This window comes from Oncorhynchus mykiss, chromosome 28 (genome assembly GCF_013265735.2).
Source record: "Oncorhynchus mykiss isolate Arlee chromosome 28, USDA_OmykA_1.1, whole genome shotgun sequence".
NCBI lineage: Eukaryota > Metazoa > Chordata > Actinopteri > Salmoniformes > Salmonidae > Oncorhynchus > Oncorhynchus mykiss.
The window spans coordinates 6294734-6310462 of NC_048592.1; the positions used below are offsets into that span (position 1 = coordinate 6294734).

Genomic DNA, 15729 nt, shown 5'->3' on the forward strand with positions numbered 1-15729 from the left:
CATTTTTACCTACCTCATCCCCATACTGTTTTTATTTATTTACTTTTCTGCTCTTTTGCACACCAATATCTCTACCTGTACATTACCATCTGATCATTTATCACTCCAGTGTTAATCTGCAAAATTGTAATTATTCGCCTACCTCCTCATGCCTTTTGCACACAATGTATATAGACTCTTTTTTTTCTACTGTATTATTGACTTGTTAATTGTTTACTCCATGTGTAACTCTGTGTTGTCTGTTCACACTGCTATGCTTTATCTTGGCCAGGTTGCAGTTGTAAATGAGAACATGTTCTCAACTAGCCTACCTGGTTAAATAAAGGTGAAAAAAAAATAAATAAATAAAAGCTCTGGCGCCTCTGGGCTGAGGGGCTCTGGCGCCTCTGGGCTGAGGGGCTCTGGTGCCTCAGACTCCGGAAGGACAGGCGGGAGACTCCGGCAGAGCCGGACAGGCAGGACCACCTGTAGGGAGGAGACAGAGAAACAGCCTGGTGCGTGGGGCGGCCCAAGGACCCACCAGGCTGGGGAGAACTCCAGGAGGCCTGGTGTTAGGAGGAGGCACCTGAAGGACCGGGCTGTGGGGGAGCACTGGAGCTCTGGTGCACAGCCTTGGCACCACTTCCCCAGGCTAGACAACTATTCTAGCTCGGACCCTCCAGAGTGCAGGCACAGGTTGAACCGGGCTGTGGGTAAGCACGGAGATCTAGTGCTTACTACGCGCACCTCTCCCTTAGGCTCCACTCCCACATTTGCCCGGCACGAGCTGAGCGCAGGCAGAGGAAGCACTGCACCCTCCCAGCGCCCCAGAGACACAGCACACAGAGCCGGGCGCAGGATACCCTGGACCAAAACTGCGTACCGGCGACCAGACCCGCTGAGCAGGCACCATACGCCCTGGCTCGATGCCCGCACTTGCATGACACTCTCGGGGGCTGCCCTATAGCTCACCGGGCTATGGACACATACTGGCGACACCGTGCGCTTAACCGCATAACACGGTGCCTGACCAGTAACGCGCAGCTTATAATAAGCACGAGGAGTGAGCTCAGGTCTGCTACCTGGCTTAGCTCCACACCTCGTGTGCCTCCCCCCCAAAAAATTGGGGGGCTGCCTCTCGAACCTGTCGCACTGCCGTGCTGCCTCCTCATATCGCCGCCGCTCAGCTTTCGCTGCCTCCAGCTCTGCTTTGGGGCGGCGATATTCCCCAGCCTGTGCCCAGGGTCCCTCTCCGTTCAGTATCTCCTCCCATGTCCACGAGTCCTGTGATGCTGGCCGCTGTTGTTGCTGCTGCTGCTGCTGTCGTCGCGTCTTTTACCAAGCCGCTTGGTCCTTGGTTGGTGGGTGATTCTGTCACGGTCGTCCTCCTCTTCATCTGAAGAGGAGAGGCGAGATGGATCGGAGGACCAAAATGCGGCGTGACATGTGCTCATCATGAATTTTAATAAAGAAAACACTGAACACTGAAACACTATCCAAAAACAATAAACGAAATAACAACCGTGAAGCTAATGCGAACTGTGCTGAAACAAGCAATCAACATAGACAATCACCCACAAACAAACAGTGCAACCCAGGCTACCTAAGTATGATTCTCAATCAGAGACAACTAATGACACCTGCCTCTGATTGAGAACCATACTAGGCCGAAACATAGAAATCCCCAAATCATAGAAAATCAAACATAGACTGCCCACCCAACTCACGCCCTGATCATACTAAATAAAAACAAAACAAAGGAAATAATGGTCAGAACGTGACATTATGGCTTCATACCCCCTGCTATATTGTGGATAAAGAGTTACCTGTCTAACAGAACACAGAGGGTGTTTAATGGAAGCCTCTCCAACATAATCCAGGTGGATTCAGGAATTCCCCAGGACAGCTGTCTTGGCCACTTACTTTTTTCCATCTTTACTAATGACATGACACTGGCTTTGAGTAAAGCCAATGTGTCAAATCAAATCAATTCAAATTGTATTAGTCACATGCGCCGAATACAACAGGACCTTACAGTGAAATGTTTACTTCGAGCCCCCAACCGATGGTGTAGTTAAAATACAGATAAGAATAAGAGATAAAAGTAAGAAGTAATTAAAGAGCTGCAGTAAAAATAACAATATATACAGGGGGGTGCCGGTACAAAGTCAATGTGCGGGGGCACCGGTTAGTTGAGGTAGTATGTACATGTAGGTAGGTAATTAAAGTGACTGGATAGATGACAACAGAGAGTGGCAGTGGTGTGGAGAAGGGGGGGGGGGGGCAATGCGAATAGTCTGGGTATCCATTTGACTAGATGTTCAGGAGTCTTGTGGCTTGGGGGTAGAAGCTGTTTAGAAGCCTCTTGGACCTAGACTTGGCGCTCCGGTACCACTTGCCATGTGTTATTAGGGAGAACAGTCTGTGACTTGGATGGCTGGAGTCTTTGACAATTTTTAGGGCCTTCCTCTGACACCGCCTGGTATAGAGGTACTGGATGGCAGGAAGCTTAGCCCCAGTGATGTACTGGGCCATTCTCACTACCCTCTGTAGTGCCTTGCGGTCAGAGGCCGAGCAGTTGCCATACCAGATAGTGATGCATCCATGCTCTCAATGGTGCAGCTGTTGAACCTTTTTAGGATCTGAGAACCCATGCAAAATATTTTCAGTCTCTTGAGGGGGAATAGGTTTTGTTATGCCCGCTTCACGACTGTCATGGTGTGCTTGGAGCATGTTAGTTTATTGGTGATGTGAACACCAAGGAACTTGAAGCTCTCAACCTGCTCCACTGCAACCCCCGACGATGAGAATGGGGGCATAATCGGGCATCTTTTTCCTGTAGTCCACAATCATCTCCTTTGTCTTAATCACGTTGAGGGAGAGGTTGTTGTCCTGGCACCACACGGCCAGGTCTCTGACTTCTTCCCTATAGGCTGTCTCGTTGTTGTCAATGATCAGGCCTACCACTGTTACTTCGGAAAATGTAAAATTGGTGTTGGAGTTGTGCCTGGCCGTGCAGTCATGAGTGAACAGGGAGTACAGGAGGGAGCTGAGCACGCACCCCTGAGGGGCCCCTGTGTTGAGGATCAGCGTGGCAGATGTGTTGTTACCTACCCTTATCACCTGGGGGCACCCTGTCAGGAAGTCCAGGAACAAGTTGAAGAGGGAGGGGTTTAGTCCCAGGATCCTTAGCTTATTGATGAGCTTTGAGTGCACTATGTTGTTGAACGCAGAGCTGTAGTCAATGAATAGCATTCTCACATAGGTGTTCCTTTTGTCCAGGTGGGAAAGGGCAGTGTAGAGTGCAATAGAGACTGCATCATCTGTGGATCTGTTGGGGCTGTATGCAAATTGTAGTGGGTTGAGGGTTTCTGGGATGATAGCGTTAATGTGAACCATGACCAGCATTTCAAAGCACTTCATTGCTACAGACATGAGTGCTACAGTTCAGTTGACATTTAGGCAGGTTACCTTAGTGTTCTTGCGCACAGGCACAATGGTGGTCTGCTTAAAACATGTTGGTATTACAGACATGGACAGGGAGAGGTTGAAAATGTCAGTGAAGACACTTGCTAGTTGGTCAGCGCTTGCTCGCAGTACATGTCCTGGTAATGCATCTGGCCTTGAGGCCTTGTGAATGTTGACCTGTCTAAAGGTCTTACTCACATCAGCTGCGGAGAGCGTGATCACACAGTCTCATGGTACAGCTGGTGCTCTCATGCCTGTTTCAGTGTTATTTGCCTCAAAGCGAGCATAGAAGTAGTTTAAATCGTCCAGTAGGCTCGTGTCACTGGGCAGCTCTTGGCTGTGGAATGACATTTATTGGATATTTCAAAAAAATTTAACACATCAAAAACTTGAAAAATTTGGCGTGCTAAATTATTCAGCCCCTTTACTTTCAGTGCAGCAAACTCTCTCCAGAAGTTCAGTGAGGATCTCTGAATGATCCAATGTTGACCTAAATGACTAATGATGATAAATACAATCCACCTGTGTGTAATCAAGTCTCCGTATAAATGCACTGTGACCTCTCAGAGGTCCGTTAAAAGCACAGAGAGCATCATGAAGAACAAGAAACACACCAGGCAGGTCCGAGATACTGTTGTGAAGAAGTTTAAAGCCGGATTTGGATACAAAAAGATTTCCCAAGCTTTAAACATCCCAAGGAGCACTGTGCAAGCGATAATATTGAAATGGAAGGAGTATCAGACCACTGCAAATCTACCAAGACCTGGCCGTCCCTCTAAACTTTCAGCTCATAAGGAGAAGACTGATCAGAGATGCAGCCAAGAGGCCCATGATCACTCTGGATGAACTGCAGAGATCTACAGCTGAGGTGGGAGACTCTGCCCATACGACAACAATCAGTCGTATATTGCACAAATCTGGCCTTTATGGAAGAGTGGCAAGAAGAAAGCCATTTCTTAAAGATATCCATAAAAGGTGTTGTTTAAAGTTTACCACAAGCCACCTGGGAGACACACCAAACATGTGGAAGAAGGTGCTCTGGTCAGATGAAACCAAAATTGAACTTTTTGGCAACAATGCAAAACGTTATGTTTGGCGTAAAAGCAACACAGCTCATCACCCTGAACACACCATCTCCACTGTCAAACATGGTGGTGGCAGCATCATGGTTTGGGCCTGCTTTTCTTCAGCAGGGACAGGGAAGATGTTTAAAATTGATGGGAAGATGGATTAAGCCAAATACAGGACCATTCTGGAAGAAAACCTGATGGAGTCTGCAAAAGACCTGAGACTGGGACGGAGATTTGTCTTCCAACAAGACAATGATCCAAAACATAAAGCAAAATCTACAATGGGAATGGTTCAAAAATAAACATATCCAGGTGTTAGAATGGCCAAGTCAAAGTCCAGACCTGAATCCAATCGAGAATCTGTGGAAAGAACTGAAAACTGCTGTTCACAAATGCTCTCCATCCAACCTCACTGAGTTCGAGCTGTTTTGCAAGGAGGAATGGGAAAAAATGTCAGTCTCTCGATGTGCAAAACTGATAGAGACATACCCCAAGCGACTTACAGCTGTAATCGCAGCAAAAGGTGGCGCTACAAAGTATTAACTTAAGGGGGCTGAATCATTTTGCACGCCCAATTTTTCAGTTTTTGATTTGTAAAAAAAGTTTGAAATATCCAATAAATGTCGTTCCACTTCATGATTGTGTCCCACTTGTTGTTGATTCTTCACAAAAAAAATATGGTTTTATATCTTTATGTTTGAAGCCTGAAATGTGGCGAAAGGTCGCAAAGTTCAAGGGGGCCGAATACTTTCGCAAGGCACTGTATTTGGGACAAATCATTCAATAAACCCTAAACTAAATCTTGTAATGAATAATGTGGAAATTGAGCAAGTTAAGGTGAATAAACAGCTTGGAATAAGCCTGGATTGTAAACGGTCATGGTCAAAACATGTTGATACAACAGTAGCTAAGATGGGGAGAAGTCCATAATAAAGCGCTGCTCTACCTTCTTAACAGCGCTATCAACAAGGCAGGTCCTACAGGCCCTAGTTTTGTCACACCTGGACTACTGTTCAGTCATGTTGTCAGGTGCCACAAAGAGAGACCTCAATTACAATAGGCTCAGAACAGGGCAGCACAGCTGGCCCTTAAAAGTACACGGAGAGATAACATTAACAACATGCACGTAAATATCTCATGGCTCAAAGTGAAGGAGAGATTGGTTTCATCACTACAAGTGTTGACATACTGAATGCACCGAGGTGTCTGTTTAAACTACTAGCAGACAGCTCGGACACCCATGCTACACTATTCCACATCAGGTAACCCATGTATACCATACACCCACACATACCCCACAAGATATGCCACCAGAGGTCTCTTCACAGTCCCCAAGTCCAGAACAGACTATGGGAGGCGCACAGTACTACATAGAGCCATGACTACATGGAACTCTATTCCACATCAGGAAACTGATGCAAGCAGTAGAATCAGATTTTAAAAAACAGCTTATGGAACAGTGGAGACTGTGAAGCAACACAAACATAGGCTCAGACACATTCATGCATACACACATGATAACATACGCACTATACACACACGTACACATGGATTTTGTGTTGTAGATATGTGGTAGTGGAGCAGGGCACACACTTAGTGTGTTGTGAAATCTGTTATAAATGTATTGCAACGATTTTCTAATTGTGTAACTGCCTTAATTTTGACAGACCCCAGGAATAGTAGCTGATGCCAAGGGGATCCATAATAAATACAACATGATTACTTTTCAGGTAAGACCCAGATGTAGACAACATCAAATTAACAACAGTTTATTAAAAGGCTAGGCATCCCGTCAGCGGGACAACTTCCGGTGAAACTGGAGGGTGCGCAATTTAAATAAATAATCATACATTTTTGGGATATTAAACATTTATGAACATACAAGTGTCTTATATCGATTAAAATATTAAATTTTTGTTAATCTAACTGCACTGTCCGATTTACAGTAGGCTTTACAGTGAAAGCATGCCATGCGGTTGTTTGAGGACGGCGCCCCACATCAAAATATTTTTCCTCCAGCACAGGTTTCATAAATTCACAAATAGCGATTAAATATTCACTTACTTTTTCAAAATCATCCTCTGATTTGTCATCCAACGGGTCCCAGCTATAACATGTAGTGTAGTTTTGTTAGATAAAATCCTTCTTTTTATCCCAAAAAGTCTGTTGAGTTGGCGCCATCGATTTGAGTAATCCACTCTTTTAACAAATCTTCCCCTAAACTTTGTTTCAACAAGTCAAAATATGTTTCTATTTAATCCTCAGATACCCTAAAATGTCATTAAACTATAATATTTCATACGGAAAGAAGTATGTTCAATAGAAAAACGATATTAGCAGGTGCGTGTCCTCTTCCTCGCTCTCGCATACACAAATTTCCAAGTCTGTGTCCCTGTGGTAAAAATCATTATTCTTACTCGTTTTGGAATAAACAAGCCTGAAACCTTGAATTTTGAGTGCTGACACCCAGTGGAAGCCATACGGATTGCATGCTGAGAGCTAGATTTCAGAATGCCCATATACTTTCCATTGTAAGAGCATGGGCTCTCAAAAAAAAGAATTCAGGTTGGTTTTTCTTTGGATTTCTTCCTACCATATCTATTGTGTTATAGTCTCCTACATTATTTTAACATCTATACAAACTGCAAAGTGTCGTCTGTCCAATGGTACAAATTACATGCATATTCTGGCTTCAGGGCCTGAGCAACAGGTAGTTTACTTTGGGCACGTCAGTCAGGCGGAAATTGAAAAAAAGGACCCTAGCCTTATTAATAAAATAGGGGCGAGCGAAGGACAGGTCAAGGGCAGGCAGGGATCAGTAATCCAGATAGGAGGGACAAAGGTTCAGGACTGCAGGCGGGCTCAGGATCAGGGTAGGCAAGAGGTCAGTATTATAAGTGGGGCAAAGGTACAGGACGGCAGGCAGGTTCAGGGTCAGGGCAGGCAGAAAAGGTCAAAACCGTGAAAACTAGAAAGCAGGAACAATCAAGAGACAGGAATAGAGGGAAAAATGCTGGTAGGCTTGACGAAACAAAACGGACTGGCAACAGACAACACAGGTATAAATACACAGGGGATAATGGGGAAGATAGCCAACACCTTGAGGGGGGTGGAGACAATTACAGAGACACGTGAAACAGATAATTTTGTGACAGTACCCCCCCTCTAGGGGGCGCTACCTGGCGTCCTACCTGGGCGCATACCTGGTTGACCGGGGTGCCAGCATTGGAGATCCGCCATGAGGCCTGGGTCCAGGATGTCCCTGGCAAGGACCCAGTACCTCTCCTCTGGGACATAGGACATAACCCTCCCAGTCAACCTGCCCCGAGGTCGAACCTTCAAGAGAAGATAACAGGAGACAAAGTTTAACTCTGAACACATGAACGGTAGGATGTATACGAAGGGTACGGGGCAACAGAAGATGAACAGCAGAGGGGCTAATCATCTTGGAGATCGGGAAAGGGCCGATAAACCAGGGGGAGAGTTTACAGGATTGCACCCGGAGAGGAAGATCCCAGGTGGATAGCCATACCTTCTGCCCGAGACGATAAGGGGCAGCCGGCATCCGATGGCAATCCACTTGTCATTGATACCTGGAGGTGGTCTTTAGGAGGGCCAACCGGGCTCTCCTCCAGTGGCAGACAAACATCTGGGCAGTAGCCAACGTTTTCTTCATGCTCGGGGAAGAGCTGGGGCTGATACCCATGGGAACACTAAAATGGCGATATGCCCGTGGTAGTGCAGGGAAGTGTGTTGCGGGCGTATTCCACCCACACAAGCTGCTGGCTCCAGGTGGTGGATTTTACGGAGACCAAGCAGCGCAGAGTAGTCTCGAGGTCCTGGTTGGCTGACTTCGATTGGCCATTGGACTGGGGGTGGAACCCAGAGAACAGGCCAACCGGCGACCAAATGAGGGTGCAGTACGCCTTCCAAAACTGGGATGAGAACTGAGTAAGATGTGCTCCGGATCTGGAAGACGTGCTGCACCAGGAGCTGGGGAGTCTCCTTGACCGAGTGTAGTTTGGGGAGAGGAATGAAGTGGGTGACTTTGGAAAACCGGTCGACCACAGTCAGGATGGCAGTGTTTCCCTCAAAAGGGACCCATGATGAAATCCGGGGATATGTGGGAAAAGGGACAGGCAGTGGTTGAAGAAGACCAGCCGAAGCTAGCAACGAGTCATGTTCTGAACCAGGTTCCGTCCATTCCAGCCAGTGCCTCCATTCCTCCAATGGCATCTTCAACGCTAGAAGCTCTCAATTCTACACATCTACAACCAAAGTTGTGCCCCTGCTCTAAATAGACATCAAGGAATACAACAAATAACATTTAAGACACTCATACACTTATCCACACACACCCTTATGCACTCACACATACATACACTGCTGACAAATGCATACATTCCACATATAACCTCGTTGTATCTCACCTATTTAATGTTGTTACATGTATACAATGATCTCACTGTACGTCTTCTTTTTAATGTTTTGTTTACTTATCAAAATGCTTTTTTAGATCATGACATTATTATTAATAATAGATCATTTAATTTATTGTATTTCTATTCATAAAGAAATATACAGTACCAGTCAAAAGTTTGGACACACCTTCTCATTCAAGCGTTTTTCTTTCCTACATTGTAGAATAATAGTGAAGACATCAAATTCTATGAAATAGCACACATGGAATCATGTAGTAACCAAAAAAGGGTTAAACAAATCAAAACATATTTTATATTTGATATTCTTCAAAGTAGCCACCCTTTGCCTTGATGACAGCTTTGCACACTCTTGGCATTCTCTCAACCAGTTTCATGAGTTGGTCACATGGAATGCATTTCTATTAACAGGTGTGGCATGTTAAAAGTTAATTTGTGGAATTTCTTTACTTCCTAATTTGCTTGAGCCAATCAGTTGTGTTGTGACAAGGTAGTGATGGTATACAGAAAATCGCCCTATTTAGTAAAATATCAAGTCCATATTATGACGAGAACCGCTCAAATTAGCAAAGAGAAACAACAGTCCATTATTACTTTAAGACATAAATGTCAGTCAATGCGAAAAGTGCAGTCGCATAAACCATCAAGCGTTGTGATGAAACTGGCTCTCATGAGGACCGCCACATGAAATGAAGACCCAGAGTTACCTCTGAGGATAAGTTCATTAGAGTTACTGTAACTGCACCTCAGATTGCAGCCCAATGCTTCACAGAGTTCAAATAGCAGACACATCTCAACATCAGCTGTTCAGAGGAGACTGTGTGAATCAGGCCTTCATGGTCGAATTGCTGCAAAGAAACCACTACTGAAGGACAACAATGACAAGAAGAGACTTTCTTGGGCCAAGAAACACGAGCAATGGACATTAGACCGGTGGAAATCTGTCCTTTGGTCTGATGAGGTAAATTTTTATATTTTTGGTTCCAACCGCTGTGTCTTTGTGAGATGCAAAATAGGTGAACGGATGATCTTTGCATGTGTGGTTCCCACCGTGAAGGACGGAGGAGGAGGTGCGATGGAGTTGGGTTGCTTTGCTGGTAACACTGTCAATGATTAATTTAGATTTCAAGGCGCACTTAACCAGCATGGCTACCACAGCATTCTGCAGCGATACACCATCCCATCTGGTTTGCGCTTAGTGGGACTATCATTTGATTTGAACAGGATAATAACCCAACACACCTCCAGGCTGTAAGGGCCGTTTGACCAAGAAGGAGAGAGATGGAGTGCTCCATCAGATACCCTAGCCTCCACAATAAAAAATAAATGTATAAAAGTAACCTTTATTTAACTAGGCAGTCACCCGACCTAAACCCAATTGAGATGGTTTGGGATAGGTTGGACCGCAGAGTGAATGAAAAGCAGCCAACAAGTGCTCAGCATATGTTGGAACTCCTACAAGACAGTTGGAAAAGCATTCCTAATGAAGCTGGTTGAGAGAATGCCAAGAGTGTGTAAAGCTGTCATCAAGGCAAGTGTCACACCCTGATCTGTTACACCTGTCCTTGTGCTTGTCTCCACCCCCCTCCAGGTGTCGCCCATCTCCCCCACTTATCTCCTGGGTATTTATACCTGTTTTTTCTGTCTGTTGCCAGTTCATCTTGTTTGTTCAAGTCTACCAGCGGTTTGTCTCAGCTGCTGCTTTTCCCCAGTCTCTCTTTTTCTCATCCTCTTGGTTTTGACCCTTGCCTGTACTTACTCCGAGCCTGCCTGCTGTCCTGTACCTTGGCTCCACTACTGCCTGCCTTGACCTGTCGTTTGCCTGCCCATGTTGTTGCAATAAACATTGTTACTTCAACACAGTCTGCACTTGGGTCTTACCTGAAACCTGATACAAAGATTGGCTACTTTGAAGAATCTCAAATATAAAATATATTTGGATTTGTTTAACGCTTTTTTGGTTATTACATGATTCCATATCTGTTATTTCATAGTTTCGATGTCTTCACTATTGTTCACAATGTAGAAAAATGGAAAAGGAAAAACCCTTGATTAAGTAGGTGTGTCCAAAATTTGGACTGGTACATGGTATATATATATATATATATATATATATATATATATATATATATATATATATATATACAGTGCCTTGCGAAAGTATTCGGCCCCCTTGAACTTTGCGACCTTTTGCCACATTTCAGGCTTCAAACATAAAGATATAAAACTGTATTTTTTTGTGAAGAATCAACAGCAAGTGGGACACAATCATGAAGTGGAACGACATTTATTGAATATTTCAAACTTTTTTAACAAATCAAAAACTGAAAAATTGGGCGTGCTAAATTATTCAGCCCCTTTACTTTCAGTGCAGCAAACTCTCTCCAGAAGTTCAGTGAGGATCTCTGAATGATCCAATGTTGACCTAAATGACTAATGATGATAAATACAATCCACCTGTGTGTAATCAAGTCTCTGTATAAATGCAACTACACTGTGATAGTCTCAGAGGTCCGTTAAAGGCGCAGAGAGCATCATGAAGAACAAGGAACACACCAGGCAGGTCCAAGATACTGTTGTGAAGAAGTTTAAAGCTGGATTTGGATACAAAAAGATTTCCCAAGCTTTAAACATCCCAAGGAGCACTGTGCAAGCGATAATATTGAAATGGAAGGAGTATCAGACCACTGCAAATCTACCAAGACCTGGCCGTCCCTCTAAACTTTCAGCTCATACAAGGAGAAGACTGATCAGAGATGCAGCCAAGAGGCCCATGATCACTCTGGATGAACGGCAGAGCTCTACAGCTGAGGTGGGAGACTCTGTCCATAGGACAACAGTCAGTCGTATATTGCACAAATCTGGCCTTTGTGGAAGAGTGGCAAGAAGAAAGCCATTTCTTAAAGATATCCATAAAAAGTGTCATTTAAAGTTTGCCACAAGCCACCTGGGAGACACACCAAACATGTGGAAGAAGGTGCTCTGGTCAGATGAAACCAAAATTTAACTTTTTGGCAACAATGCAAAACGTTATGTTTGGCGTAAAAGCAACACAGCTGAACACACCATCCCCACTGTCAAACATGGTGGTGGCAGCATCATGGTTGGGCCTGCTTTTCTTCAGCAGGGACAGGGAAGATGGTTAAAATTGATGGGAAGATGGATGGAGCCAAATACAGGACCATTCTGGAAGAAAACCTGATGGAGTCTGCAAAAGACCTGAGACTGGGACGGAGATTTGTCTTCCAACAAGACAATGATCCAAAACATAAAGCAAAATCTACAATGGAATGGTTCAAAAATAAACATATCCAGGTGTTAGAATGGCCAAGTCAAAGTCCAGACCTGAATCCAATCGAGAATCTGTGGAAAGAACTGAAAACTGCTGTTCACAAATGCTCTCCATCCAACCTCACTGAGCTCGAGCTGTTTTGCAAGGAAGAATGGGGAAAAATTTCAGTCTCTCGATGTGCAAAACTGATAGAGACATACCTCAAGCGACTTACAGCTGTAATCGCAGCAAAAGGTGGCGCTACAAAGTATTAACTTAAGGGGGCTGAATAATTTTGCACGCCCAATTGTTCAGTTTTTGATTTGTTAAAAAAGTTTAAAATATCCAATAAATGTCGTTCCACTTCATGATTGTGTCCCACTTGTTGTTGATTCTTCACAAAAAAATACAGTTTTATATCTTTATGTTTGAAGCCTGAAATGTGGCGAAAGGTCGCAAAGTTCAAGGGGGCCGAATACTTTCGCAAGGCACTGTATATAGATATTCCCCTTTCTCTAATCACCAATTGTATTATTCATTTTTTACTGTTATTGTTGATGTCATATAGCTTTAGCAACAGTGGCCTTGCCATTTATGCTAATAAAGCTTATCTGAATTTGAGAGAAAGTATGGGGTTGTTCCCCTGTGTCTGGGCTGGGTAGCATTTCAGGGCAGGGCTAAGGATAGGGGTAGGGCCTGGGGAGGGACAGTGGATATACAAATGGCTACTGCCTGTCAGCCTGCCCCCTCATAGTCAGTAGTAGAGCAGGCTGCTCCACACACACACCCTCATATACACACAGAGCACAGAAGACGGAAGAAGCTGAGTCAGAAACGTCCCCCCTTTCACACACACACTTGCATGTGTATATAGATATGTGGCATTCCTAGACACCATCTCTATCTCTCTCTCTCCTTTACTTTACCTTTGGTTGTGCTCTCTCCCTCCCTCTTTCCCTCTTCCCTTCTCCTTCTCTAGTTTTCCTTCTGCTCTGCCTGTCACTGGCAGTTGTCTGAGAGAGTGTGTGTTGAAGAAAACAGAAGAGAAGAGGTGCAGGACGGGTCAGGATGCTGTGGATTCTGCAGATGTATGCGTCTACAGTTTTCCCTCAGGGCTGACTGAAGACCAGACAAAAACACTCGAGGCACCAGGATCCTAACACACAGCTTGTCTGTTTTTTATGCATCTCCTTTGGTTCTCAATCGGTCCATCAGTTGTTCATCTTTGTCCTCCTTTTTTGGTGCTTTTCCACGGGTTATTTTGGAAGCCACCCAGAAGAGAAAATGAGGTCCAGGTTGCCTCAAGTCGCTTTGCAGCCCTTTATTCTAGGACTGTTGCTGTCACTGGTGGACGCCAAAGGAACCTTCTATGGAACAGGCCATGGGAACCCGCTCTATGGAGGAGGCCATGGCAACAGATACAACCTGTACAAGTCTGGAGTCAACTCACACTACACCCCGGGCAAACCCTTGGGCCGACACAAGTAAGTGCACCTCCTGAAACTGTCTCTAGCCTCACCTGTACAAGGAATACTTTGTAATGACTTGGATTCATACAGCACCTCGCCAAGTGCTCAAAGTGATTTACATGGCAATAGGGATATCCATTGATTTCCATCTTATGCAAAGCCATTTACAATACTACAGGGGAACCCACCTCCAACTGTGTTTTCACTTGAGCAACACATTACGAATGGATAATAATAGTATGGTTAACATATCGCTCCAATAACACTGTCTGAATTGACTCTCTCTCACACACTGTCAGCCTTTCTCTACGGTTCACATTTAAAACCATCTGTGACTGAGGATTAACATTATGGAGAAACAATGACATGCTGCATTATGGAGACAAAGATAAGGTTATAAGGTTTATTGTACAGTGGAGGGCTGAGCTGATGACCGGGGTATTGATCTTCTGAGCTCTGTGTGTGCCCGTGTGTGTGTATGCGTGCATGCCTTTTTGTGTGTGTATGTGTATATAGAGGGGGGGCTCAATTAAAGGCAGAACTAGGAATGCTAAACTAGTACCAGGGCTTGTTGCTTTCTGATTCTGTTTTAGTCGTGTAGTAATTATCAATTCAATCAAACCCTTATTTTTTGTGATCAAATGGTTTTTATTGTTAACGTTTAGACAAGTACACGTGAACAACCCCCTCCCCCACAGGACTTCCTAACCCATAGTTAGATTCCTGGGTCACAATAGCAGTCTTACAGAGATACGCTGATGTAAGAACCATTGTGTCTTTCACTTGCTCCATGCGTATATGCTACAGATATGTCCATGTTTATAATGTCCATGAGTTACAGCAGCCACAGCTGTCTGTTTAAAGAATGAGGAGCCTGCCAACACGAGGTCTCGTTTTTCTGGCCCTTGAATGTTTTGGTACACCTACTGGAGAGCTCCTCTTTATCTACACCCATTCAGCATCGTTCAGACCCTCATAAGCCTTAGCCCCAAACCAGCACTTTAAGGATTCACGTCAAGACTAAAAGTGGTAAAAGTAGTAGCTTACAATAAGGAATAACTCCAGGTAAAAATACCCAATCCTTGGCCTATATCCTAATCTGACAATGGTGCACGTCATGTTGTTTATCACATTACTGTCTCTGGTAAGCACACACTATCAAAAAATAGCTATGTTGATTTGACTCATGCACAGGATACAGAAGGTGTACACGGTACATGTCAAAGATATAAAGTGTCCAAATAAAAATATTGTATAAATATTTTATAATTATTAGATGACACATGCCCAACACGCTTGTCTAAATTGATAAGTCATGTGAAGGAAATGCTATAACCACCCCTAGACATGTACACATGTTCATGAAATAAAATAGATGGCCGTAATCACTCGCAGACACACCTGGCTAACTTGATGTGTCATGTAATCATCTGGTGAAGTGGAGTTTTTTGTTTAGGCATGTAGTTAAACGATGAGCCGGCTTAATCCCAACTCATACTACTACCAATACAAACATTGTCATAGATTTAGTATTAATCTGCAGGTAGCTACAGAGCTAACTAGGTTCAACGTTAGCAAGCTAACATTAAGCTATAACTGTAAAATATACACAGGGAGTCAGGAAGCAGGTGCAGAAGGTGAGTTTAATAATAATAAACATGAAGATCAAAACAAGATTGAAAACATGAGATGCTAAATTCAGGGAAGAAATGTTGTTGAGAAAAAAAGAAAAAAAAGTTGTAGTTTTTTTTGCCCTCATCAATCTACACACAACACCCCATAACGACAAAGCAAAAGCAGGTTTTTAGACATTTTTGCCAATGTATTACAAATAAAAAACTGAAATACTAAATTTACTTAAGTATTCAGATCCTTTACTCAGTACTTTGTTGAAGCACCTTTGGCAGCGATTACAGCCTTGAGTCTTCTTGGGTATGATGCTGCAAATTTGGCACACCTGTATTTGGGGAGTTTCTCCCATTCTTCTCTGCATATCCTCTCAAGCTCTGTCAGGTTGGATGGGTAGCGTCGCT

The 15729-nt window shown here is 44.1% G+C and overlaps 1 protein-coding gene across 3 annotated transcripts in view; it reads left to right on the forward strand.

Annotated features, from left to right (window-relative positions):
* LOC110508396 (EMILIN-3) overlaps nucleotides 1–15729 on the forward strand; it is a 55815-nt gene that overhangs the window by 9589 nt on the left and 30497 nt on the right. The window contains exons 1-2 of one of the 3 annotated variants that reach the window (XM_036966672.1): nucleotides 6183–6247; nucleotides 13207–13711. In XM_036966672.1, coding sequence (XP_036822567.1) covers nucleotides 13512–13711 — 200 coding nt within the window. In that variant the 5' untranslated portion in view covers nucleotides 6183–6247; nucleotides 13207–13511. Of the gene's footprint in view, nucleotides 1–6182; nucleotides 6248–12995; nucleotides 13712–15729 lie in introns of those variants that run through there. The other 2 variants (XM_036966671.1, XM_021588901.2) reach the window with 2 other exon arrangements.